The sequence below is a fragment of the Rhineura floridana genome, chromosome 4, assembly GCF_030035675.1.
Source record: "Rhineura floridana isolate rRhiFlo1 chromosome 4, rRhiFlo1.hap2, whole genome shotgun sequence".
In the NCBI taxonomy this organism is placed as follows: Eukaryota; Metazoa; Chordata; class Lepidosauria; order Squamata; family Rhineuridae; genus Rhineura; species Rhineura floridana.
In genome coordinates, this window is record NC_084483.1 from 102,223,766 (window position 1) to 102,251,151 (window position 27,386).

The window sequence follows — 27,386 nt, forward strand, 5'->3', positions numbered from 1 at the left end:
TCAACATAACCATCATCCAAGGCTATGCTCCGACGGCAAACACAGAAGAAGAGGCATTGGAGAGATTTTACACAGAAGTACAGGAAGAAATTGATCACACACCAAAACAAGATATGATGATAATCATGGGGGACTGGAATGCAAAAGTAGGGAACAGAGAAGAACTAGGAATTGTGAGGAAATGGGGCCTAGGAGACAGAAATGAAGCAGGAGAAAGACTTATTGATTTTATAATTGGTAACAGAAGATGGAGAAGTTCCATACTTTCTGCGAAAACAAGACCAGCAGCAGACTGCGGTACAGATCATGAACTGGTAATATCGAAAATCAGTGTAAAGCTAAAGACGACTAACAAAGCAATCATAATGCCAAAATACAATTTAAATAACATTCCTGACTGAGCTGACGGAGGTGGTCTCGGAGGTTTTGCTGAGGTCCCCTAGACTGTTGGTTCTGGGTGATGTCAACATCCATGCCGAGGCCACCTTATCTGGGGCGGCTCAGGACTTCATGGTCTCCATGACGACCATGGGGCTGTCCCAATATACCACCGGCCCAACTCATGTGGCAGGTCACACTCTGGACCTGATTTTTGTTACAGGACATGATGATAATGATCTGTGTATAGGGAGCCTTACATCAACTCCCTTGTCATGGACAGATCACTGCTTGTTGAGGTTTAGACTCACAACGACTCTCCCCCTCTGCAAGGGTGGGGGACCTATTAAGATGGTCCGCCCCCGGAGGCTGCTGGATCCTGATGGTTTTCAAAAAGCCCTGGGGAATTTTCCGGCTGATAAGGCTGGCGCTCATGTCGACACCCTGGTCGATCTGTGGAATGCAGAGATGACCCGGGCAGCTGACATGATCGCACCTGTGTGCCCTCTCCTTTGTAGAGCTCATACAGCTCCATGGTATACTCCGGAGCTGAGAGCAATGAAACAATGTAGGAGACGGCTTGAGTGCAGATGGAGACGGACTCCTGACGAATGCAACTTTGCACTGGTGAGTGCTTATAATAAGACGTACATTGGGGCGGTACGGGCAGCAAAAAAAAACATATCTCTGCCTCTATTCAAGCCTCTATTTCCCGTCCGGCGGAGCTGTTTCAAACTGTCAGAGGGCTTTTACATTCTGGCCCTAAGGACGTGATGGAATCTTCTAAAGCTCGATGTGATGAATTTGCAAAGCACTTCCAGAATAAGATCTCTTGCATTCGCCAAGACTTAGACTCCAACGTTATAGCAGTGGAATCAACTGAGGTCTCCGGAGCACAGTCTGGTCATATTTTGTTGGATGAGTTTCAATTGGTACAGCTTGAGGACGTTGACAAGGTGCTTGGACTGGTGCGTGCAACCACTTCTGTGTTGGATCCTTGCCCCTCCTGGCTAATAAAAGCTAGCAGGGTGGGCACTGCCAGTTGGGCCAGGGAAGTGATTAATGCCTCACTAGGTGAGGGAGTGGTCCTGCACTGCCTTAAGGTGGTGGTGGTGAGACCGCTTTTGAAGAAATCTTCCCTGGACCCAGATAATTTGAATAACTATAGGCCGGTAGCAAATATGCCATTCCTGGGCAAGGTTCTGGAGAGGGTGGTTGCATCCCAGCTCCAGGCACTCTTGGATGAAACCGATTATCTGGATCCATTTCAATCGGGTTTCAGGCCCGGTTCTGGTACGGAGACAGCCTTGGTCGCCCTGTATGATGACCTGTGTCGAGAGAAAGACAGAGGGAGTGTAACTCTGTTGATTCTCCTTGATCTCTCAGCGGCTTTTGATACCATCGACCATGGTATCCTTCTGGAGAGGCTTGCGGATTTGGGAGTTGGAGGTACTGCCTGGCAGTGGTTCCGCTCCTATCTGGCAGGCCGTCTCCAGAAAGTAGTGCTTGGGGAGCATTACTTGATACCCTGGGCGCTCCAATATGGAGTCCCGCAGGGATCAGTTCTGTCCCCCATGCTCTTTAACATCTATATGAAGCCGCTGGGTACGGTCATCAGGAGTTTTGGAGTGCGCTCTCATCAGTATGCTGATGATACGCAGCTCTACTTCTCCGTTTCATCTTCTTCAGGTGAGGCTGTCAAGGTCCTAAACCGATGCTTGGCCGTGATAATGGACTGGATGAGAGTGAACAAATTGAAGCTCAATCCAGACAAGACTGAGATGCTGTTAGTAAATGGATCCCCTGACCAGTTGGATGTTTGACCTGTTCTGGATGAGGTTACATTCCCCCTGAAGGAGCAGGTGCGTAGCTTGGGAGTCCTTCTGGACCCGTCCTTGTCACTTGAGGCACAGGTGTGTTGAAGTGTGTGCGTTGTTGCGTGAAACAGCATACGTTACGTTGGAGTTAAGTTGAGCAAGAAGCTTCACAGAGGTATTAGATCAGGTTAAGAGTCTTTTATTAAGACATTATGGCTTAAGGCTTTAAGATCCCCCCTAGGAGAGAAGTTCTCAGTTCAAAGACATTACACAGAAGACTCAGCTCAACACAGATAACTGCTAGAACTCTCCCAGTCTATCTTGATGTTGCCATGACAACGGCCTTGACTCTCCGTTCCCAGACTGGGCAAAGACATAACTTCTCTTAGCTATAGATTTCCACACTTTCAGACTTGATGGAAAAAAACACTCAGTGACAGTATAGTTCAATGGTCAACAATCCCCCTCTTTTCCCATCACGTCTGTAATTCATTACAACAATAACAATAATACATTTCTACAATACACCTTGCAATACAGTTTACATTTCAGTACAGTTCAGAACATCTCTGTACATTTAGCTAACACTTTATTCAATCAAACTTTGGCTGAACACAAGTCAAATATAACGTTTCAGGATCCATTTCAACCAGTTTGTGCATTCCAGGACTGGTCACCACCCCCACTGTGAATCTTTCAGGCGGTTTCCCTATGTTTGATCTCTGAGAATGTCTCAAAGGCACTAGAGCTTCTGCTCTCTCAACCCCCCCCCCATCTGTGCTTGTGCTTGGCACAGCCTGCGCAGGAGATTCCATTTCCTCAGCCTTACGTTTCTTTGATCTACGTTTCCCACAAATGATCTCATTTAACGCATCCCTGAGTGGAATATGTGTGCCCTCCACCTTTATGTCTAGATTTGGCTTAAATGATTGTGCTTGTGTGTCATCTGACCCTGTAAGAACAACTGTTTCCCTTTGATCCCAAGGTTTTTCTGAGACTTTAATGCTTCTGCTCAGAATTAACTGCTGTGTTTCTGGACACCAAACTCTGAAATATGCATTCTGAAATCCCAAAACAAAACCTTGCTGTGCCCTCGGTGCAAGCTTGCCCCTCCTTTTTCCCTGTGGAATGTGGATCCAGCATCTTGCCCCGAATTTTTGAATGTGTTGTATTTTTGGTTTTCTGCCAGTGATTTTCTCATAAGGAGACATTCCAAGTGCACTGTGTAATACCCTGTTGTGAATATAATTCGCATAAAGAATTGCTTCTGCCCAGAAAGAATTCCCTAAACTGCAATCCATTAACATGGCTCTCATTGCTTCCTGAAGCACCCTGTTTTTTCTCTCTGCAGTTTCATTGGAAAACGGGCTGTATGGAGCAGTGAAATTCTGTTTTATTCCCTTACTCTCAAGGAAGTCACTCAATGTTTTATTCGTGAATTCCCCCCCTGGTCCAAGCGTATAGCCCCCACTGTGGTGCCATGTTGAGTTTCGATTCTCTTAATGAACAGTTTCAGCTTTTGCTCAGCTTCACTTTTATGCTTTAACAGAAAAACATGACAAAATCTTGAAAAGTCATCCACGATTACCATAAAGAATCTTGCACCTCCGCGTGAAGCATTTATTGGCCCTGAAAAATCAACATGAACTAGCTGGTAGGGAGCTGTTGTGGTTCTTTCAGCCTCCCGGTTAATTGGTGCAATAGTCATTTTAGCTTTATGACAAGAATCACAATCCATTAACTGTCCACAATCCTTCAACTTCATGTTTTCACTATGCATTGGGGTTTTCTTAATCGTGTCAAGGTTTGCATGCCCCAGCCTTTGATGCCATTCATGGACGCAGCCCTGATGTACCTGTGCCTCAGCATTTAACACAGCACACCCTGTTTGACTACTCTTTATTACAAACTGTGAATCATTAAGGCTTCCCTGCAAACACACTTGATCTCCCCTCATTACATAACATTTGTCTTTGTGGAACAATACAGAAAAATCACAACTCACCAGTTTTCTGACTGACAATATGTTATGAGCCAATTCTGGAACAAACAAACATTCTGACAGTATTCCCAACTTGTCAAATCTCACCAGACCTCGAGCCTCCACATTCTTCTGCGATCCATCCGCTAGTAAAACAAAGTCCTGCACATCTTCTGAAGTATAAAACAAACTTCTGTCTGTGATTAATATATGGCTCGCCCCGCTGTCAACAATCCAGTCAACAGGTCCTAAATCTTGAGACTTCTGTTTACAAACAAAGTTCACACTGCCCTGCTTCAAGCCTGCGTCCCTGGAGTTTCGCTTGACTGCACAGTCTCTTTGAAGATGTCCACGAGCCCCACAGGCATAACAAGCCTTCAGCCGTGGCTGCTCTTGCTTGTTTTCCTTTCTGCTGCTGCTTTCTTCTTTCAGCTTGGCTCTTTGCTTTTCCTCAGCACTTTTCGCCTCTTGTCTCCGCTGCCATTCCTGGGACAGTTTTTCCTCAATAAACGCAACGTTCAAACCTCCATCAGGCATGGCTTCGAAAGCCATGACCATATTATTCCAAGTCCCATCGAGCGAAGCCAGGATCAAATAGGTCTTCTGAAGTTCAGAGTGTTCGACGCCTCGGTCCGTCAGCTCAGCAAACAAACGTCTGAATTCCGTGAGATGCTCACTCATTTCGCACTCACCCGTGAAGCGCATCTGGTAAAGCTTCCGTGCCAAACACAATCTAGATCCCGAAGTCTGTTGCACATGTAGAGCCTCCAACACGTCCCACATCTGTTTGGCGTTTGTAACATCTCTCACGTGTAGCAGTTGAGAGTCAGATAGAGCCAGAAGTATAAAAGCCTGCGCCTTCTGATCTCTACGCGTCCAGGCCGCAGTCAGTACTGCCGGAGTGGGTCCATCTATCATGTCCCATAAATCCTCTTTTATCAGCAAAGCCCGCATCCTCGGCTTCCAGCTGCCATAATTCTTTTCCATCAATCTTTCCATTGGCATGCCTCCCCCAGACAGGTTTACAGCCATGTTGCTCACCTCTGTCTGGTACAATCGATCAATCTGCCCTCTGGATCTCCGTCTGCCGTTCAGACCAGCAACTTACTCCTGTGTTACTCCTGTGTAACGCGCTGTGGATCTGGGCCCATAACCCTGTTGAAGTGTGTGCGTTGTTGCGTGAAACAGCATATGTTATGTTGGAGTTAAGTTGAGCAAGAAGCTTCACAGAGGTATTAGATCAGGTTAAGAGTCTTTTATTAAGACATTATGGCTTAAGGTTTTAAGATCTCCCCCTAGGAGAGAAGTTCTCAGTTCAAAGACATTACACAGAAGACTCAGCTCAACACAGATAACTGCTAGAACTCTCCCAGTCTATCTTGATGTTGCCATGACAACGGCCTTGACTGTCCGTTCCCAGACTGGGCAAAGACATAACTTCTCTTAGCTACAGATTTCCACACTTTCAGACTTGATGGAAAAAAACACTCAGTGACAGTATAGTTCAATGGTCAACAAGGTGGCCTCGGTGGCACGGAGTGCTTTTTACCAACTTAGGCTGGTGGCCCAGCTACGCCCGTATCTGGACAGGGAACATCTTACCTCAGTTATCCATGCTCTGGTAACCTCAAGATTGGACTACTGCAACGCACTATACATGGGGCTGCCCTTGAAGACGGTTTGGAAACTGCAGCTTGTGCAGAATGCAGCGGCCAGATTAATAACCGGGACCAAGCGGTCGGAACATGTGACACCAATTCTGGCCGGCTTGCACTGGCTGCCTATACGTTTCTGGGCCCAATTCAAGGTGCTGGTTTTGACCTATAAAGCCTTACATGGCACGGGCCCACAATACCTGGTGGATCGTCTCTCCCGATATGAACCCACCCATGCACTACGCTCAACATCGAAGGCCCTCCTCCGGGTGCCTACTCAGAAAGATGCCCGGAAGGCGACTACAAGAAAGAGGGCCTTCTCGGTAGTGGCCCCCGAACTATGGAACACCCTTCCTGACGAGGTACGCCTGGCGCCTACTTTACTATCCTTTCGGTGCCAGGTGAAAACCTTCCTCTTTGCCCAGGCATTTTAATATTTTTAATATTTTTTAATATTTTTAATATTTTAGTATCTGTATTATTGTTGTATATGTCAGTTACATGTTTCATCTGTTTGTTTAATTGCTGATTTGATGATTATGTGGTTTTAAAATTGAAATGTAAATTTATATTTTTATTGTTGTACACCGCCCAGAGAGCTTTGCTATGGGCGGTATAAAAATTGAATAAAATAAAATAAAATTGAATAAAATAAATAATTCCAGAAGCATATAAAGATCAAATAAGGAACAGGTTTGAGGCTTTAAACTTAGTTGACAGAGAACCAGAAGAACTATGGAATGAAATCAGAGACGTTATCAGGGAAGAATGCAAAAAGACAATAACTCTAGTTAAAAAGAGAGAAAGACCTCAAGGGATAACTGCAGAAACTCTAAAAATGGTTAAAGAGAGAAGGAAAGCAAAAGCAAAAGGAGATAGAAACATGGTCAGAATACTAAATGCAACAATACAGCGACTAGTACATAGGGACAAAGAGAACTATTACAATAGCTACTGTATAGAAACAGAAGAGGACAACAAAAGGGTAGAACAAGAGCTCTATTCCAAAAGATTAGAGAAATGAAAGGGAAATTTAAACCAAGAGTAGGGATGTTGAATAATCAACAGGGGAACACACTGACTGACCAAGATGAAATAAAAGGAAGATGGAAGCAATACACTGAAGAACTTTACAAAAGAGATGCCTGGATGACAAATTCATTCACAGAGGAACCGTATGATGAAGAACCAGAAATTTTAGAATGTGAGGTGAAAGCTGCTCTTAAAATACTTGGAAGAAACAAATCACCAGGAATAGATGGCATACCAATAGAGTTGCTACAAGTTACTGAGACTGAATCTGTCCAAATATTGATAAGAATTTGTCAACAAATATGGAAAACTAAACAATGGCCCACAGACTGGAAGCTTTCAATATACATCCCAATTCCAAAGAAAGGGGATCCCAGGGAATGCAGTAATTATCGAACTATTGCCTTAATATCCCATGCAAGTAGAGTAATGCTCAAGATTCTACAACAAAGGCTCTTACCATATATGGAACAAGAAATGCCAGATGTCCAAGCTGGATTTAGAAAGGGAAGAGGCACCAGAGATCAGATCGCAAACATACGTTGGATAATGGAACAGACCAAGGAATTTCAGAAGAAAATCACCCTGTTCTTTATAGGTTACAGCAAAGCCTTTGACTGTGTAGATCATGAAAAACTATGGAATGCTTTAAAAGAAATAGGGGTGCCACAGCATCTGATTGTCCTGATGCGCAACCTATACTCTGCACAAGAGGCTACTGTAAGGACAGAATATGGAGAAACTGACTGTTTCCCCATCAGAAAGGATGCGAGACAGGGGTGTATTTTATCACCCTATTTATTTAATCTATATGCAGAACACATCATACAGAAAGCAGGATTGGACCAAGATGAAGGAGGTGTGAAAATTGGAGGGAGAAATATCAATAATTTAAGATATGCAGACGATACCATACTACTAGCAGAAACCAGTAATGATTTGAAACGAATGCTGATGAAAGTTAAAGAGGAAAGCACAAAAGCAGGACTACAGCTAAACGTCAAAAAGACTAAAGTAATGACAACAGAAGATTTATGTAGCTTTACAGTTGACAATGAGGACAGTGAACTTGTCAAGGATTATCAATACCTCGGCACAGTCATTAACCAAAATGGAGACCATAGTCAAGAAATCAGAAGAAGGCTAGGACTGGGGAGGGCAGCTGTGAGAGAACTAGAAAAGGTCCTCAAATGCAGATGTATCACTGAACACTAAAGTCAGGATCATTCAGACCATGGTATTTCCGATCTCTATGTATGGATGTGAAAGTTGGACAGTGAAAAAAGCGGGTATGAGAAAAATCAACTCATTTGAAATGGGGTGTTGGAGGAGAGCTTTGCGGATACCATGGACTGCGAAAAAGACCAATAATTGGGTGTTAGAACAAATTAAACCAGAACTATCACTAGAAGCTAAAAGGATGAAACTGAGGTTATCATACTTTGGATACATAATGAGAAGACATGATTCACTAGAAAAGACAATAATGCTGGGAAAAACAGAAGGGAGTAGAAAAAGAGGAAGGCCAAGGAAGAGATGGATTGATTCCATAAAGGAAGCCACAGACCTGAACTTACAAGATCTGAACAGGGTGGTTCATGACAGATGCTCTTGGAGGTCACTGATTCATAGGGTCACCATAAGTTGCAGTCGACTTGGAGGCACATAACATACAGAGTTAGGCCATTAGTTTATCTGGCCAAGTATTGTCTGTCTGGTCAACAGCAGGTCTCCAAATTCTCAGTGCAAGCATTCTCTTCAAGGCAGTGTTTGGTCCTGTTGCTTTGGGACTTCTATTATAAACGTTCCCCATCTTGCTGTCTTGACTTTGTTCAGAAATTATAAAACCATTGTCTGAGACATATTTATAATTTCAATATCATCAACTATAGGCAGCTGCAAAGATTTCAGCTTTTAAGAAGCCAGTTTTCTGCTTTAATACTCCATAGCAACTTTTCTTTTAGACTGCAATTGCATTTGCCATATGGAAGGCAAACAGTGTTACCCAGTCAAAGCACATGGTCAGGTTTAACTAATGTTAAAATTGATAAGTTAAAGTATAGTTTAAAAATAGTAACTTTTTTTTTTTAAAAAAAGCTATGTACTTTGCATGTTAGTTCGATGGATACAGTATGCCTTCAATGTAACACTGACAACTTTAGACAAGCAGGAGTATGCTAGAATGGCACATTGTACCTGACAATGTAAAAAAGTGTACTGGCTAAAATTCCATGCACTCATTGAAAACTAAAACTAAAAACAAAAACCCAAACCCTCTCTCTTCCCCCAGTACTCCCCTACCTCAAAACTAAAATGCTAGCTATTTCACTTCATGAGTTAAAAGTTAATTTCAGAACTGACACCTGGCCAAGATCAGATGTAATGAAAACAATGGCTTTATTGTTATGTGCATAAAGGCCCTTTTCTCTCAATTACCCAAAGTTTAGTGTTATACTCCTACCCTAAACTATGATTAATCTTAATGCTAACCCAGACCTTGGAGGTGAAACACCTGGTGTACTTTTCATTGCAGGTTTTATAAAGTCCTTCCAGGACATTGTTACTTGTGCACTAGTAAGCAATGTTCCCAAATGTGAGTCATTTATTTACCAACTATGTCATTTACAGTTTTCTTTCTATGTGCACACACACATATACACATATTTGTACATAAAGTACCTGGGACAACATATACTCCCAAAAGTTTATTTGGCCATGGGATGCTTTTTTGACCCACCAATCTTGAAATATTGGGGTAAAATTTTCCCCAAAAATCTTGATCCATTGATGTACATTAAAGTGCTCCAGGAGTTTTCTTCTTTTAAAAACAAAAATATTGTGGAATGAAAAATACTCCCCCAAATATAATGATATTGGGTATTTGGGTGGGTTTTTGCTCCAGCTATTAGCGTATTGGAATCTAAAAAATATATCCCATGGCATAATTTCACACAAAAACTGATACAGGTAAACAGGCTTCTTCTGACACAACATCCTTTGGTTGGGGGACATTCAGTTCTCTAAGATTCATTGGAATATAGCTTTGGGTTTAAAAAGCCACAACTTAAAACATTTTTGTTAAGTTTTGTTATAGATCTGGGTTAGAAGTTTATGGAAATAAGCCAGCAAACCAGGGTTTGAAGTCAGCTTGCCTTTGGTGATGATAATTGACTAATTGGGCTTGGATGTAACTATGCTAAATTGTATCTAGTTAAAATGGAAATAAAGGTTGAAAGGTTTAATGAGGTCTAATCTCATCGTAAGTGTGGCAGTGTAGAAGAGGAGGAAAAAAGTCTAAGTGAATACTCATTCTGTTAATGACAAACTATTGTTTTTCATTATGTCCTAAACAAGGTCTTTAAGTATTTGTCAGTGCTAGAGAAGGGAGTCTTAAAAAGAAGGGGAGAACATAGATTATGGGAACACAATTAAGATTTTTTCTCCAAGAAATGCTAAGAAATGCTTAGACACAAAGTACTGTGTCTAAGTTGATATTCTTGGCAGTTCCTGTGTGATCACATCCAGAAATGATTGGTCTCAGTGGGATTCAGACAGAGATGTTTTATAATGAAGAGTACTTCCATGTGACGGCTGTACACATGGCTGCTCTGTTGCAAATATCATTTTTTCAGAATGGCTGCAGTGAAGCAGTATACAGATCTATGCAAAGATATAGTATCCAGTGCCTGCTAGTGTCCCCCAACACAGTGCCTGCTAGTGTCCCCCAACACTGCTGGGATATAAGCGACAGATGTATGAAAATGTCCTAACAAGGCCTGCATTCACATGTCCTAGAACCTCACTCTTCAAGTGCAGCATGAAGGGAAAAAATGCACCTTTAGAAAAAAAAAACACTGTAGAATTTATTAAGACAGATGTGTAGATCTCTACAGACGGATTTTTGTAAAAAAAAATAGGAACTCTATGGCCTCATGCTGTAAGTATGAAGGTTGAATTTATTTTGTAGTACACCAGAACAAATCTACATGCAACAAAATTACACACCTCCTCTTCCTCAGCTTTGTCTTTTAGAGCAGTGTCATTAGAGGCACTCAGAGAAGTTGCCTTAGGGTTCAGGTAGCAGAGGGAAAGAGCGACAGGAAGGGACAATGTGAGTGGGAAAGGAATAGATTGGAAAGCAGAGAGAAGCAGTACAATAATGAGGAAGGATAGGATGGATGAGGGTGAAGTAATGGGGTCATAGCGCTGAAGAACAGGTGGGAGGAAGGAGATGCAAACTTCTGGAAAGCTATTGTAACCATTCTCATCAAGCAGAGAAGGGAAACTGAGAGGAAAACATTTATTCAAACTAACTGGAAAGCTAGACAGTATCTTCATAATCCGTATTTGTATGAGTTGTTCTCTCTATTGCTAGAGGAAGATACCTGTCAATCACCAAGAGATTCATAAGTTCCAATCTATTAGTTGGGGATTTCTCTTCATTTATGACATGGACTGGTGTTTCTTTTATAGGGCAGCAGACCATGCTGTCTGAGGGTGTATACAGGAATACCTCGATTTACGTACCTTTGTTTAACGGACCCTTGCGATTACAGACATGCTCCATACTCCACCATGCCCCACTTAACGTACGTGCACTTCGTAATTACAGACACTGATGGAACGCCCGAACTTGCGTTCTATGTGCCATGTGTGTTGTGAAGCGTCGTCTCCCGTAGCGATCAGAGAGACTCCTGACCTGAAGGTTCTCATTTAAGTACAGTACTCTTTACAGTACATTTAAGTTCTTTACTACTGTACTTAACAGCGATCGGAGCTCTGCCTGCCCCGGCCTAGGTCAGTGGCGGCAGTGTGTGTGTGTGGGGGGCACCTCATGCTCTTTACAGTACTGTAGATCCCAGTTTCATTTTATACCTCTCCATTGTCCCCCATTGTCCCATCTTCCTTTCCTGCTTTAATTGATTCTGATAAAAAAAAAAATTCTTTAGATCCCCGATTTCATTTTATACCTCTCCATTGTCCCATCTTCCTTTCCTGCTTTAATTGAATACTTTTCTCTCTGTCTCTGCCCATCATTAGTTCTGGCTTTTGCCACTGCTGGCTTGTGACTACCAATAGCGTGTGTGTGGTGTGTGTGTGTATTGGTATGGTTTTCCCTTGCCTTCAGTACAGTACAGTACAGTACAGTATTACAGTACAGTACATAATGGCAGATACAAAGAAAAGTCGTAAATCTATTACCTTAGATATGAAGCTTAAAATGATTAAACTGTCTGATGAAGGTGCCCTCTCCTTCATCCTTCCTACATGTAAATTTTTGTTCATCCATTTCTCATCTGCCAGCTGACATTAAAGGTAAGCTTACCCTTTTTCATAAAGAGTTTATTTTATTTTATTTTTATTTTAGTTATAAATGCGTTATTTACATCAGTTATGAGGATTGCAGTGCAGTACATGCATCAATAAGTGAAAAAAAAGTAGTGCTTCACTTTAAGTAATTTTCACTTTACATACATGCTCCGGTCCCATTGCGTATGTTAATGTGAGGTATTCCTGTACACAGGTTTAGAAAGTTTATCATCCTCTGAAATGTCTGAAAATGCCTCACTTTCAGGGATAACAGGTTGGTTTGGGGGACAGGATGAAACTGAGTGAATGGGAGGTGAAAGCTGATGCACGTAAGTAGGCTGGAGGGAGGATGGGGGAGTCCAGCCACAGAGGAAGATGAGGCCATGATATAAATGCATGTTTGCGGGCAGAAGGAACGCACAAGAGAAGGAGGAAAGACACTGGTTAGTGAGAACATTTACTCAGAAATAAGGACAGCACTACTATTATAATATGGATGCTACAAACATTCATAAGCCCCATGATTATTATGATTTCTGCCTCTGTAAGGCTGTGAAGAGCTCTGTAGCTGGAAACTATAGTCGTGCAGTCACAATAGATGGAAGCAGACAGATGTTCAGATCTTTTGCATTGCAGAAGGTGATTATGATAGACAGCAGCATGAGAATAGGGCTTCCAGCTACAGGTTCACTTTGAAAGTACTAAAGATCTCAATAAAAGTCTGCTGTTTAGAAGTCAGGTTTGCAGGATAGTTAGACATTTATACTGAAAGTTTAAATGTGTAACCATCAAAATACAAAGATTTCACAGGTAATTCAGTGGATTACAACCTAACAGAAAGCTTCTATCAGATTTCTAATTGTTATATTTCTTAAAAGTAATTCCATGCTGTGTGTGCCAGAAAACGCTCAAATTCATGTGTTATAACCTGGCAATGTGGAAATGAAAATAAAAATTAAATGTCTATACTTCAAGTTGATTCTGCTCTAATAAAAAAATAAACCCCCTATTCTTATGTTTAAAGCACATTGATGCTAAAAGCTAACATGAAACACTTCTATATTATAATTTTATATTATACTTTGTTATACTGTATTTTACATTGCACTTTATTGTTCTGTTTTTTAAGTATTGTATTTTACATGAGCTGGTCAAAGACGGAAATAAACAAATCCCTTGCACAGAGTTAACCACAAAAGAATGTGGAAGTGATTGCTTCATATAAACCATTGGTAGCATGAGTATGATTAAGTCATAGCAATGAATTAAATATGCAAATAAATTTTACTCTCGTACAACTGAACGGAGCTTGATACAGAGACTTTAAAAGCAAATCCATTAGTTCGGTTTCAGAGCAGCTTATTACCACACGGCAAGATTGCACATATCCCCCCCCCCAAACAACTAGCGAAGGATGCATGCTGTCTTGCTTTGGTGCCAGATTCACTTTAGGAAGGAGTAACCTGCCCTCCAGGAAAGGTGCAGCTCTCTCTGTCCATCTGCATTAGTTCTGCACTTAAGAATGAGTTGGTCATCCAGTGCATAAAAACTGATTAGCTGAAGTGCAGCTCCACTATAGCTCACGCAGCACTTGGCTTGAATAAACTCCCAAAATTGATTTATTTCCACAAAGCTGACAATGAATAGCCATCATACCTTTCCATCTTCTAATTGCGGCATTTTAGCTATGCCTCCATCCTCATCTCTACCTTCCCCATCTTTTAATTTGGACTGTCCAGGGATTTCAAAGAGCCTATCACCAGCGGATCCCACTGCTGTAGTAGAGAAGTCTTTAAGCAGGGTCTGGTCTGCAATACCTACTGGAGCTACAAAAAAACAGATGTATTTATCATAGCAGTATTTCACAGTATCTTGATCTTCGTGAGTTAAATTTGCTCAGCTTTAAGATACTTGTACACTCTGGTTTCAGTCAGGAGAGCAATCGAAAATGAAACTGGGTACATGTAGTGCCTGTAAACTGTTTTGATGAAAAAACATCAGGCAACACATAATTATATTTTTAAACGTATAGCGGTTGATGGCTGAAGAAAGTATATTTTATAGAAAGTAAATATACAGCTAACTTAACCCTGTTGTGAGGCACTAAAACTCAACAATGAAGTTGTATTTGCAAAAAGATACAATCAAACATAAATATTATTAGATACATTGTATGCATTCATGAATGAAAGCTTAAACCAAAAGAACATGCATCAACTTAATGTTTTATTGACAATATTCATGTAGTGCTCATCAGGAGGAAGGGCTCTATGACAGCCAAAGCAATTGAGGAGTTGTAAAAATGAGACACATTCTAATAATTCAGGCTTTTGAATGAGTTTCAGTACAGAACTCTTTTGATCTATTAAATTCTGCCTTGGTACATACATTTAATGGCTTTGTACTCACAGCAAGTGCTGGCCCTAAACGTTTATTAATCACTATACATGAAATCCTACAAAAGTTCAGACATGAAGTTTCTTTGAATATTCGATTTTAATTTCTCTAATGAGCCTATGTATATCACATTATATAAGGAGATTACTAGTTTTGATCATACTCTTACCACCATCAAGACTTCTGGAAACACGTTTGCTTGAGGTCCGTTCAAAGTATGGAGCTGGTCTGTCTATGAGATTGCTAGCCTGTCGTGTCTGTGCTTGGGTACGCCCACTGTAGCGAAACTTAGAACCCAGTGTCAGGAACTTAGCCTTAGGAGGCTGTTCTGGTGATACAAGTCTACAACCCCAAAAAGAAGGAAAAGTTACCATATTCAGATGTTTCCAAAACTATAAAAAGATGCATATTTTTAAAAGCACATCAGATACTAGCCCTGTTCAGGAATTATTACTTGTCTTAGAACAGGTATGGGAAATCTTTGGCCCTCCATATGTTGCTGAACCACAACCACAACTCCCATTATCCCTGGCCATTGGCCATACTTGCTGGGGCTGATGGGAGATTTAGTATATCTGGAGGGCCAAAGGTACCCCAAACTTGTCTTGAGACCAACATGGGAGAAGGGCTATGTTGAGCAACCACACTACTTATTGCACATGTCAAGTAGCCCTTTTCTCGGCATCCACACATACAGTGCCAGAATCTGCAGGGGGGGTTGCACATACATCTATATGCACCAAGGCTTCCCAGCAATCTGGAACCCTGATTGCACAGGATTCCAGTTTGCACAGAAGCGTTCACTCACTCCCTGAAGATGTTCACTATACACATGGATTCTAGGGGCATGGCTATTTAGTGTGGCCTTGTTCCCATGTTGCTCTATACAGAAGCTATAATGCTAGTACGTGACATGCTTTCAGAACAAACTAAATCATGCTACACGTGATATCTAGCTTTGTGTTTGATAACATAGCAAACTACCTTGAAGAAATTACATTCAGCAACTTCAAGAGTTTAGATTGTTGCCTAATTGTGTCTACAGGGATTTAAAATATGGAGGTGGCCTTTAAGAGGTTGTACCCACAGCCATACCTTCCTCCAAGGTAAACCCTCTTCTAGGCCACCCCATGTTTTTAACCCCCTACAGCAGTGGGGGCACTCACTAAGTGCAAATGCAGCACTGTCCCCCTGAAACCCCCCCTCCATATCTATAACAGTTCCTTCTCTATCCCGTACATTCATATTCATTATATTGTCTCACATTTAGAGACCTCCTGGAATGGTTTTTGACCATCAGCTGTGCTGGCCAATCATCTCTGGACAACACAGCCAATCACAATAATCCCTATGGCCCTGTCTCCAGGGGTAAAAATAGTTTTAAATAATAAATCCCAGTAGGAGTCGCTTAGGGAAAGCAGGTGACCTCTCTGAGCCTCTATTTTGATGTTGTTTCCCTTGGAATAAATTCAGGAGTCCCTCAGAGATCCATTGAAAGCTTCACAGCATTAGAGCATGACTATGAAGTAGTTAACACCACAGACATCCTGGCATTGGTAATACAATTAGCAGGGCATGTGTTGGGTTGCTGCACACTTCCAGCCCTAATTTCACTTTCTGTGGGAAGGCTGAACAATGTCTTGACTGTGTAAATGTGGTTAATCAAAAGGGGAAGGAATTTTGAGTTAAGCAAATCCCTGATTTTATGAAACTAAGAAATACTTTGTGTGAATGTCTGCGTGTCTGCACCAGTGGAGTGCTGGGAGAACTTGTGGAACTTGCTGCTACAGTATTCAGAACTAATCATATGGTTGAAAAACTTTTTCTAACATTCTGGCCTCTTTTTAACCCCCACCCACCACATATTTTTCTCTGAGCAATAGCAGCTTACCATGCACAGGATTTTTTTTTTTAAGAAACTCTGGAGATCTTTAGCCAGTTACTATTATCCATGATTCTTAAATACACTGCTCCAGGTCAAGGAGATTCTTTCTGTGTACTAGGGAATAAGTCAGGCATACTAACTATACTATACATACTAAATGTAGTATTTGCTGTTTTCTCCATAGGAGTGATATAGTCTCGCAAAAGTAGTGTTTAATTATACTGAGAAGGAAGCATGCTATAGCTTTGGTTACTAACCTAATCCTATTTATTTTATTTAAAAGTAAATCCTACTATGTTCATTTAAGTAGATATAAAATTGAACCCTGGTCTTCTGGATTCTAGTCCAACTGTTTAACCATTATACTTATACACTTACAGATGCTCATTTTAAATATTTTTCATTTAAAAATATATTATCAACTTGCCCAAATGTGTGTTCTCTCTCTCTCTCTTTTAACTCTTGAGTTCTTTGTATGGTTTAGGGTTGGCACTGGAGGAGAGCAGCATTTATGTGCTCTTTAACAGCAGTATAGCAGGCAGAAATTGTTATGAACAATAAAGTGCATTTGGATGAACCTGAATTGAACTATTTCATTCCTTTTTAAAATGAACTTTTGAAACATTAGTGGTTGCTAACACAATCCTCTTCATTTTATTCACAAGTAAGAAAACCCCACTGTGTTTGGTGGGACTTATTCATGAGAGTGAGCATAGAACTAAAGTCTTTTGTGGTGCCTACAAAATGTCAACTTCCAGAAACTCACTCTGTACTTTTCCCCCCCCACACAGGACTGAGAGAGCATTACTGAAAGAGCAGAAATCTAAGCTCCTGTTCACTACTGAGGAAGTTTTATTATTTATTTAATTTAAAAACATACAGAAATTTAAAACAAGAATCATAGATAAAAACACATACCATCAACACAATCTAAAATGCTTCAATACAGTAAAAGCCAAACACAGACATATACAATGGGTCTTACCAAAACATTATGCATGTGTACAAGCATATAGAACGCAATTCCCAAAACAAAAACAAAAAGGCTTGGTGCATCCAATGCTATCCCCAAAATGCTGTGCTGATATCTGAAGCCAAACAAGGGTTAGCTAACAAGAGTTAGGCCTGACAATTTGTGTACATTATGTTATGTAACGGAGGGTGGCCTTTGTCAGTTTTCCCCATCAACATGGCGTTAGACACCATGTATATTTTATCCAGGTGAAGGAGGAAAACCACAGGGTGCTGCTGATGTCATGAAACAGCTCCGGCCAAAATTTCCCAGGCTGGGCAGTCTTAACTGGCCCATTATTAAATTTCTATACCAACCTTCCTCCCAGAAGGAGCCCAGGGGAGCAAGCAAGGGACAAAACACTAAAAAAATCTTAAAAACAAAACATCTTTAAAAAATCTTTTAAAAAGCAGTTCCAAAGGAGATGCAGACTGGGATATCTCTACTTAAAAGGCTTGTTGAAAAAGGAAGGTCTTCGTTAGACACTGAAAAGATAACAGAGATAGTGTCTGTCTAATATTTAAGGGGAGGGAATTCCACAGGGTAGGTGCCACTGCACTAAAGATCCGTTTCCTATGTTGTGTGGAGCGGACCTCCTGAAAAGATGGTATCTGCAGGAGGCCCTTACCTGCAGAGCACAGTGGTCAATAAGGGGTAAGACGGTCTTTCAGGTATCCTGGTCCCAAGCTGCATAGGGCTTTGTACATCAAAACCAGCACCCTGAACTAAGCCCGGTAGCTAATGGGCAGCCAGTGTAATTTTTTCAGCGGTGGGGTAACATGTTGCCAATACCCTGCCTCAGTGAGCAGTTGTGCCACCTCATTTTGCAGCAGTTGAAGCTTCTGGACCAACCTGAAGGGCAGCCCCACATAGAGTACATTACAATAATCCAGCCTGGAGATTACCAGTTTGTGGACAAGTAACAGGAAGATGACCACTTGGTGGTGATGCTACAGAGCCTCCATGGCATGTATATGGGACCCCTGCACAAACTCCAATGTAATGAAGGTCAGTGATGAAATAGCAGTATTCATTTGTTCCAAATCTCACCTACAATATGTATATGTATAATAAATACAACCTTTATAAAAAGGCAGTTTAAAGTACTGAAAGATACTTGCTGCAATAGTAATATTGCTGGCATTTATGTGAATAGCCTTTTATAGTCTTACTAGCATAATTTTTCTCTTGGAGAACATGAAATAAGATTTATTATTTTTAAACCAGAATGAGCAGCTCTGTGGATTTGCTCTGCATGGTGACATCAGTGGGAACAGGATTTAGTACATGTGGTACATTCTTTTTCCTTACCCAAATAGCTATTTCAGATTGGAATAAAATCCCCTCCAATTGTATTTTATGAAGATGTCACAGAATAAGTCTGTAACTTGAAATAGTCTGAATAGAGGATGTTCAGACAGCACAGGATTTTTTCCCTGTTTATAGACTTTTAAAATGCAGATCATACTGAATTCATTTACTTAGAAGTGCAATGGAAATTTATTCCCAGATAAATCTGTTTATATGATTATAGCAAAATTCAGCAAGGGAATACAAAATCATGCTTCCCACTGCCAGCTATACAAGGAGAACAAGCTTGAATGACTGCAGAGCCTCTTCTGCCAGTCGTGGAAGAATTCATGTTCAAAACATTAATCTAATCTTTGCAGACACATAGAGCATTTCACCAGCTTTGGTTGATGCACTTGCTGGACCCCCTCCTGTATAAAGAGTAATTCATATTCTGGGCACATTTATATTGATTATTAAAATGTGTTGCATGTGGGGTTACCTTTTAAAAGCATCCAGACACTGTGTGTCATTTAGTCCAAAATACTGTAGTGAGATTACTGAACTAGAGTTGTTGCATGAACAGAATCACATGCATGTTCTAGTATTATAAGAGAAAAAAAATTCTCTATCCACTTGCTTCATGTCATTAATACTTTTAAGAACTTTTATTATGTCACCTCTTACTTGCCATTTCTCTGAACTAAAAAGCCCTAAATGCTGCAACCTTTCCTCATATGGGAGTCATTCCACCCCCCTGATCATTTTGGTTAACCTTTTCTGAAACTTTTTCCAGCTCTACAATATCCTTTTTCAGGTGAGGTGACCAGAACTGTACACAGTATTCCAAATGTGGCCACACCATAGATTTATATAATGGCATTATGATATCAGCAGTTTTATTTCAATATCTTTCCTGCTGATCTCTACAATGGAATTTGCCTTTTTTACAGCTGTAGCACACTGGATTGACATCTTCATCAAGCTATCCATTATGACCCCACAGTCTCGTTCCTGGTCAATGACTGCCTGTTCAGTTCCCATGCGTGTATAGGTGAAATTAATTCTTTTTGCTCCAATACGCATAATTTTACTCTTGTTTACATTGAATTGCATTTGCCATTTTATCACCCATTCACTCAGTTTGCAGGTCCTTTTGCAGCTCTTCATAATCTCATTTTGTTTTAACAACCCTGAACAATGTAGTACCATAAGCAAATCTGGCCACCTCACTGCTTACCCCTAAGTCTAGATTATTTATGAAAAAGTTAAAAAGCACAGGCCCTAATATTGATCCTTGGGGAACTCCACTTTCTACACTCCTCCACTGGGAGAACTGTCAATTTATTCTACTCTGTTTTCTGTTTCCTAGTCAGTTCCTGATCCACAAGAGGACTTTATAAAGGAGCTTGAGAAAAGAAAAGAAAAAGCAGATAGCAGACATGAAGCATGCCTGCAGGAGGTATAGAAGAGGAAATTGATTTTGGATTTGAAGGCAAGTAAGTGTTTGAAGAAAAAAGAGTATGAGGAAGCTGAGCTCATCCAGCAACTGAGGGGTGGGGGAAAATCCCACAGACCCAATTATAGGCATCTGTATATTGTTCGGTATTATAAAAATACACACAGAAATAGGAACTAATTTGGTTGGTCCTATTTCTTAGCAGAGATATAAAAATACAAGCAGCAGAACGAGAATAAACCAGCCCCACCTTTCTCTATATAAATAACAACAGACACAATCCTTTAGGTAAAAGAAAAGAATGTTTACTCACAACTTCTTCACATGTTCAGAAGAAGATAGACTATCTTAGAAGAAAGAAAAATATAGAGGTCTCAGTCCATCTTGGTGTTTTGTAATGATACTCTTAGCAGAGAGCATCATACCATGCTGCCTCTCTCAAAGGTAGGAAGATCAGCAATGGAGAATATTCAAAAATCCCCCAGGACAGAGGAGGAGGAAGTCAGGTAACTAAACCCCACCCATTAGGAAGTTACATCATGGTAAACAGGTACATGGGATATTTCCCAAATATCCCTTAAAGTGACCATGCAATATTTGTTTACTCTAACACTCCTCAAATTTGCATGCATTAATCTAACAAGCCCATTTTGACACGAAGTCTCTGGAAACAGTCTCTTGGTAATGGCTTTGTCAAGATGTCAGCTGTCATCTCTGCAGTTGGACAGTAGTTCATCTTGATGAATCCTTTCTCTGTCAACTCATGTACAATATGGTATTTTATACCTATATGTTTAGTCCGTGGAGTGATTCTCTCAGTCTGAGAAAGTCTAATACAACTTTGGTTGTCTTCCATCACTTGGATAGGTCTCTGCACCCTTATTCCAAGGTCCTGTAGTAGTCTGTTGAGCCAAAAGGCTTCTTGGCAGGCTTCTGCAGCAGCTATATACTCAGATTCTGTGGAAGAAAATGCTATTATGTCTTGCTTGTGACTAGCCCAGGAGGTAGGTCCATCTCCATACATAAACAGAAAGCCACTAGTTGACTTGGAGTCTGAGCTATCTCCAGCCCAGTCAGCATCAGTGTAACACACAAGCTTTGGATCACTATTAGCTGGCAATCTCATGTTAAAGTCCATAGTCCCTTTCAAGTATCTAGCCACCCTTTTGACAGCAATCCAGTCCTTTTGTGTGGGTGTGCTAGTTTTCCTACATAGGATCCCTACTGCACTTGCTATGTCAGGTCTGGTGTTTGTTATCAAGTACAAAAGCTTCCCTATTGCTGTTCTGTACTTGTTATTATTTGGTAAAGGTTCACCTACATCATTGTCTTTGAGAAAGTCTGTTGAGATAGGCGTTGCTACAGGATAGGCATCTTTGAGTTCTAGACTCTCTAAAATCTTTTGCTTTTGGTTGAGTAGGTAGGAGCCATCTGCTTCCCTTTCAATCTGGATGCCTAGGTAGTATGTTGCAGTGCCTAGCTCTTTGATTTCAACTTCTTTGTTCAAATGATGTACAACTTCTCTGTAGTCTTGATCTCTTTGAGTCGCCACGATCAAGTCATCGACATAAATCAGAATATATGTCAAATGTCCATCTTTGCTTCTGGTGTACAGGCATTGGTCTACATCACCTTGCTTGAAGCCTAGCTCCTTGAGCATTTTATCCAGTTTCTCGTTCCAGGCCCTTGCAGCTTGCTTGAGTCCATACAGGCCCTTTTCAAGCTTGCATACAAGATGTGCTTGCTTCTGGTTCATGAAACCTGGAGGTTGTTGCATGTACAACTCCTCTGTTATTTCTCCATGCAGAAAGGAAGTCTTGACATCGAGGTGTCTGACGTGCATCTGTTTGGAGGCTGCCACACTTAGTAACATTCTTATTGTGCTGTGTCGGACAACAGGAGCAAAAGTAGCATCATAGTCCTCTCCATATTTTTGCAGGAAACCTTTGGCAACTAGTCTTGCCTTGTAGCGTTCAATTTCTCCTCCTGCATCTTGCTTCACCTTGAACACCCATCTGCATCCTATGGCTTTCTTGCCTGGTGGAAGTTCTGTCAGGGTCCAAGTCTTATTCTTGTGCAATGCATCCATCTCCTCCTGAGCGGCTTTTCTCCACTGAGCGCCCTCGAATGCTGGCATCTGCTTGATCTCCTCCCAAGTTGATGGTTCTCTGGGTAGCACCGACTTTGCGAGGTAGGACAGGCGTAGAGGTGGTACACCTTTGTTGGTTCGCGATGAGGATCTGGGAGCTTGTTCTGGGATCTGGTCTGGCTCTGCAGCATCTTCCAGTCCGGTCATCTCATCATTCTCATCTGCGTCTGTACCTCTCTCAGCCTCATCATCACTTTCTGCAATCTCTGCCTCTTCCTCTTGTTCAAGGCTTGGGTCTGGTTGTGCAGATATCTGTGATGTCACTGGTATTTCATATGTGGGTACTGGCATATCTATAAGAGATTGGACGTGGTGTCCTTGCTCTTCTGAGAAATCTAGCACAGTCCCTCTTTTGTCAGCTCTGCTTCGTTCATCGAAGTAGACAACGTGTCTTGTGCTGACTTCACCTGTCTTTAGGTTCATAACTCTGTAGCCTTTGCTACCAGGAGCATATCCTATCAAAATAGTCTGTTCTGTTTTAGCATCTAGCTTCTGCCTCTTTTGTTTTGCTATGTAGGCAAAAGCAATGCTTCCAAACACTCTGATATGTGCCAGGTTTGGAATCCTGCCATGCCACAATTGGAATGGGGGTGTGTGTGGTGCCCTTGGTTGGCAATCTGTTCCGGATAAACGTTGCAGCCACGATCATGTCACCCCACAGCCTTTTGGGTAGATCAGCGTCAGCAAGCATGCATTTTGTCATTTCCAGAAGAGACCTAAGTCTCCTTTCAGAAATCCCATTCTGCTCTGGAGTATGACTGACAGTCCTCCTGTGCAAATTGCCTTGTTCCTCCAGGAAACTTTGTGTTTGGTGTGATATAAACTCACCACCGTTGTCACTTCGTAGAGCTTTTGGCTTCCTTTCAAATTTTGTGCTCACCATGGAGATGTATTTCTTCAGCATCTCATGTGTTTGACTCTTGTCCTTCAATAAGTCACACAGTACCTTGAAAAATCATCCACAAAAATTAGAACATATCTATGCTGCCCAAGTGAGAGTACATTAAATGGTCCACAGAGGTCACTGTGTATGAGATCTAGCACCTTGGTGCTTCTCTTTTCAGTCCTTGGTGGAAATGAAGGCCTAACACCTTTTCCGCAATGCAATTTACGCACCTGCTTGCTTTATCATGGTTCTGTTGGTTTACCTTGATACCTGTGGCAAGGTTCTGCTTTTGTAGCTGTAGGATCGCCTTTGGATCGCCATGTCCCAGTCATCTGTGCCAAAGTTCTAGGCTGGTCTCTTCCTTGTCCAGCATGGCTGTGTTTGATTGTTCAGCTGTAAGACTTGGTTCATAAACACCATCATTTTCATAAGCTAGTGCAAACAATTCATCATCTTTGGTCACTGTACACTTTCCATCCTGGAAATGTATTGCAAATCCTTTCTTGTCTAAAGCTGAGACGCTCAGCATATTGCAATTTAAGTCTGGGACATATAAAACATGATCTGCCACATTTACTATGGTTTGATTGGATACCTTGCACCTAAGAGCAATGGATCCAGATTCATTAATGTTCATATATTGACCATTGGCAGTCTGGATTCTTCCTTCAGTATCACCATTTATTTCATCAAATAAATCTTCATTATAACAACTGTGGTTTGTACATCCACTGTCTAAAATCCAATTGTTTGAATTTTGTTTGTAATTATTTGCCACAAGACCTTTGAGTGTTAAAAGGAAATTTCTTCCTTTGCTTTCTTTGGATTCCTCTCTGCGAGGTCCATGCTTGTGCTTTGAGAAAGCATGCTCCCTTTGTTCTCTTTGTTTAAAATTGGGAGAGCTGCCATTGGCTCTTGAACTTTTGGGTGAGTCAGTCCCTAGCCAGGTGACCGCGCCTCCCACATGAAAAACAGCATTGTGATTGGCTCTTGGGAGGGGCTTTCCCCTTCCCTTTATCCCTGCTAGCCATGTAATTTGATCCATTATCATTTGAGTCTCTTTGGATCACACATTCCTCTCTTAGTTTCACAAGAGCTTCCTCAAAAAGGATCTCAGGATTGTGGTTTAAAAGAGAAATAAATGGATCAAATCTCTTTCCAAGAGATCCCAAAAGAAAACCCAACTTCTGTTGGTGGTTAAAATCAAGCCCAGCCAATCTCAATTTGTTGAAAATAAGCAACAAGGAAGTGATATGTTTTTCACAATTGTCCTTTGTCTGCAATTTTAAATTCATTATCTCTTTAATTAACATGGTTTGGCATCTAAAGCTTTGAAATCCAAAAGCTGTTTGAAGCTTGTCCAGCATCTCTGAAGCACTTTTACACTCATTTATATAAACAAGCTGATCATCCCTCAGAGAATCAAATATAATAGCTTTTGCAAGAGAATCTTTGTCTTCCCAAACGCTAGCTTCTTGATCATTCCCTTCTGGTTTAGGATTTTTGATACAGCATAGAGCTTTCTCTGCAGCTAAAATAATCCTGATTCTACTCCTCCACTGGTCAAAGTTAGCAGCAGATAGTTCAGGCATTCTTCTTGAAAAAACTCTATTGCCTTGCTGATATATGCTTCCTGGTCTGAGAAGAGCTTTTGTTATGCTAAAACAACTCAAGGAAGTAACAGCAGCAAAAATAGTCTCTTTTAAAGTTGGTGCCTGATACAGAGCAAAGGGGGAAACAAAACACGCAAAAATACTTAAAATAAAACCCGAAAAATCTGGTTTAATTCTCAACTATTTCTGGGCAACATAACCTGTTCGGTATTATAAAAATACACACAGAAATAGGAACTAATTTGGTTGGTCCTATTTCTTAGCAGAGATATAAAAATACAAGCAGCAGAACGAGAATAAACCAGCCCCACCTTTCTCTATATAAATAACAACAGACACAATCCTTTAGGTAAAAGAAAAGAATGTTTACTCACAACTTCTTCACATGTTCAGAAGAAGATAGGCTCTAGCTTAGAAGAAAGAAAAATATAGAGGTCTCAGTCCATCTTGGTGTTTTGTAATGATGCTCTTAGCAGAGAGCATCATACCATGCTGCCTCTCTCAAAGGTAGGAAGATCAGCAATGGAGAATATTCATAGAGCTTTCTCTGCAGCTAAAATAATCCTGATTCTACTCCTCCACTGGTCAAAGTTAGCAGCAGATAGTTCAGGCATTCTTCTTGAAAAAACTCTATTGCCTTGCTGATATATGCTTCCTGGTCTGAGAAGAGCTTTTGTTATGCTAAAACAACTCAAGGAAGTAACAGCAGCAAAAATAGTCTCTTTTAAAGTTGGTGCCTGATACAGAGCAAAGGGGGAAACAAAACACGCAAAAATACTTAAAATAAAACCCGAAAAATCTGGTTTAATTCTCAACTATTTCTGGGCAACATAACCTGTTCGGTATTATAAAAATACACACAGAAATAGGAACTAATTTGGTTGGTCCTATTTCTTAGCAGAGATATAAAAATACAAGCAGCAGAACGAGAATAAACCAGCCCCACCTTTCTCTATATAAATAACAACAGACACAATCCTTTAGGTAAAAGAAAAGAATGTTTACTCACAACTTCTTCACATGTTCAGAAGAAGATAGGCTCTAGCTTAGAAGAAAGAAAAATATAGAGGTCTCAGTCCATCTTGGTGTTTTGTAATGATGCTCTTAGCAGAGAGCATCATACCATGCTGCCTCTCTCAAAGGTAGGAAGATCAGCAATGGAGAATATTCAAAAATCCCCCAGGACAAAGGAGGAGGAAGTCAGGTAACTAAACCCCACCCATTAGGAAGTTACATCATGGTAAACAGGTACATGGGATATTTCCCAAATATCCCTTAAAGTGACCATGCAATATTTGTTTACTCTAACATATATACCCTAGGATTTCAATTTCAGTTACTTACCTGGACATATAGTATGTTCAGCCTAAGAAACAGATAACCCAAAATTCACTGATGCATTTTTATTTCTGAAACACCATTTTTGCAGGCCTATGGGGTCTCCGGGGATAGGTTAGTTTTTTAATGTTGTTTAGTGCTGTTTAATTTTAATTATTATATTTCTGGTTATATTGTATTTTATCATGATATTGTATGTTGCCTAGAGTGGCCGTTTATTCGGCCAGATAGGCGACTCACAAATAAAATTTTATTATTTATTATTATTATAATATGTTTGCTCCTTCTAACTCAGACAACAAGATATCCAGCCACACACTCCAGTAATCATGTGCACATATGCTCTCTGTAGTGGTTCACAAATATATACAGGTATTCACCACTTGACTCCTGCTTCATCCAGTGACAGCTTGCATGCTTGAATGAGCCACCAAATATGAATGTTTGTAATGTCTTAAATGTCTGTACTTTATGGTTGTTAGGACAGAGCTGAAACAGCAAGGGACTTATTTTGGCTTCAGAATCTAGACCCCTTAAGCTCTTTGTACTCCTGAACAGCAAAGTTAATAGTTAAGTCTTCCAACAAAGAGGCTACCCCACTCCCATTAAAGGAGCCAACGTGAAGAAAGGGAATAATTCATTCTGTAGGCCAAGGACAACAGTGTATATATACTGCAGTATTTTGAAAGGGTGGGGTGGGGGAGAGAGAGAAGGGCTAGAGACATACAGGAGCCAACAAAAAGTTTGCTGCTCATCAGAGCATCATCTTTCTAACGGTGCCTCAGTGACCTGCTTCCCATGTGTATAGTGATGTGATCAATCTGAATTAGTTTCATATTTTCCAGTTTAAACTTTTTGCAGATATGAAAACTGAACGCACTACTAGCATTAACATACTCATGATTAAAGAAATCATCAGATAATAAGTTAACATTGTTGCAGGAGAACAAATATTCTGAGATAGCACCAAGAAAAAATGTTCTAAAGGTCACTGGTTTTTTGGGGGATAATAGTGGAAGATTTGTTAAATTAGTTTAACAAGAGATTATTTTACCCTGCAAAGATTGTTAGAAATCTGATAAAGCATGTGGACCTCCCAAATGTGGACCTCCCAAGGCTTGTTTGTTTTTAACTGACTGCAAATTTTGTTGGAATAGCAGCACGGGAAGGAGGTTGTCAACTCT

General features: G+C 40.8%; 1 protein-coding gene across 10 annotated transcripts in view; it reads right to left on the reverse strand.

Annotated features, from left to right (window-relative positions):
- The window catches only part of EPB41L2 (erythrocyte membrane protein band 4.1 like 2), a 194,806-nt gene that overhangs the window by 23,247 nt on the left and 144,173 nt on the right, over window positions 1-27,386 (reverse strand). For all 10 annotated transcript variants that reach the window (XM_061623840.1, XM_061623837.1, XM_061623838.1 and 7 more), the window contains 2 exons: window positions 14,740-14,912; window positions 13,830-13,999 (listed from right to left, as the gene is read on the reverse strand). In XM_061623840.1, the coding sequence (XP_061479824.1) occupies window positions 13,830-13,999; window positions 14,740-14,912 (343 nt within the window). The remainder of the gene's footprint in view (window positions 1-13,829; window positions 14,000-14,739; window positions 14,913-27,386) is intronic.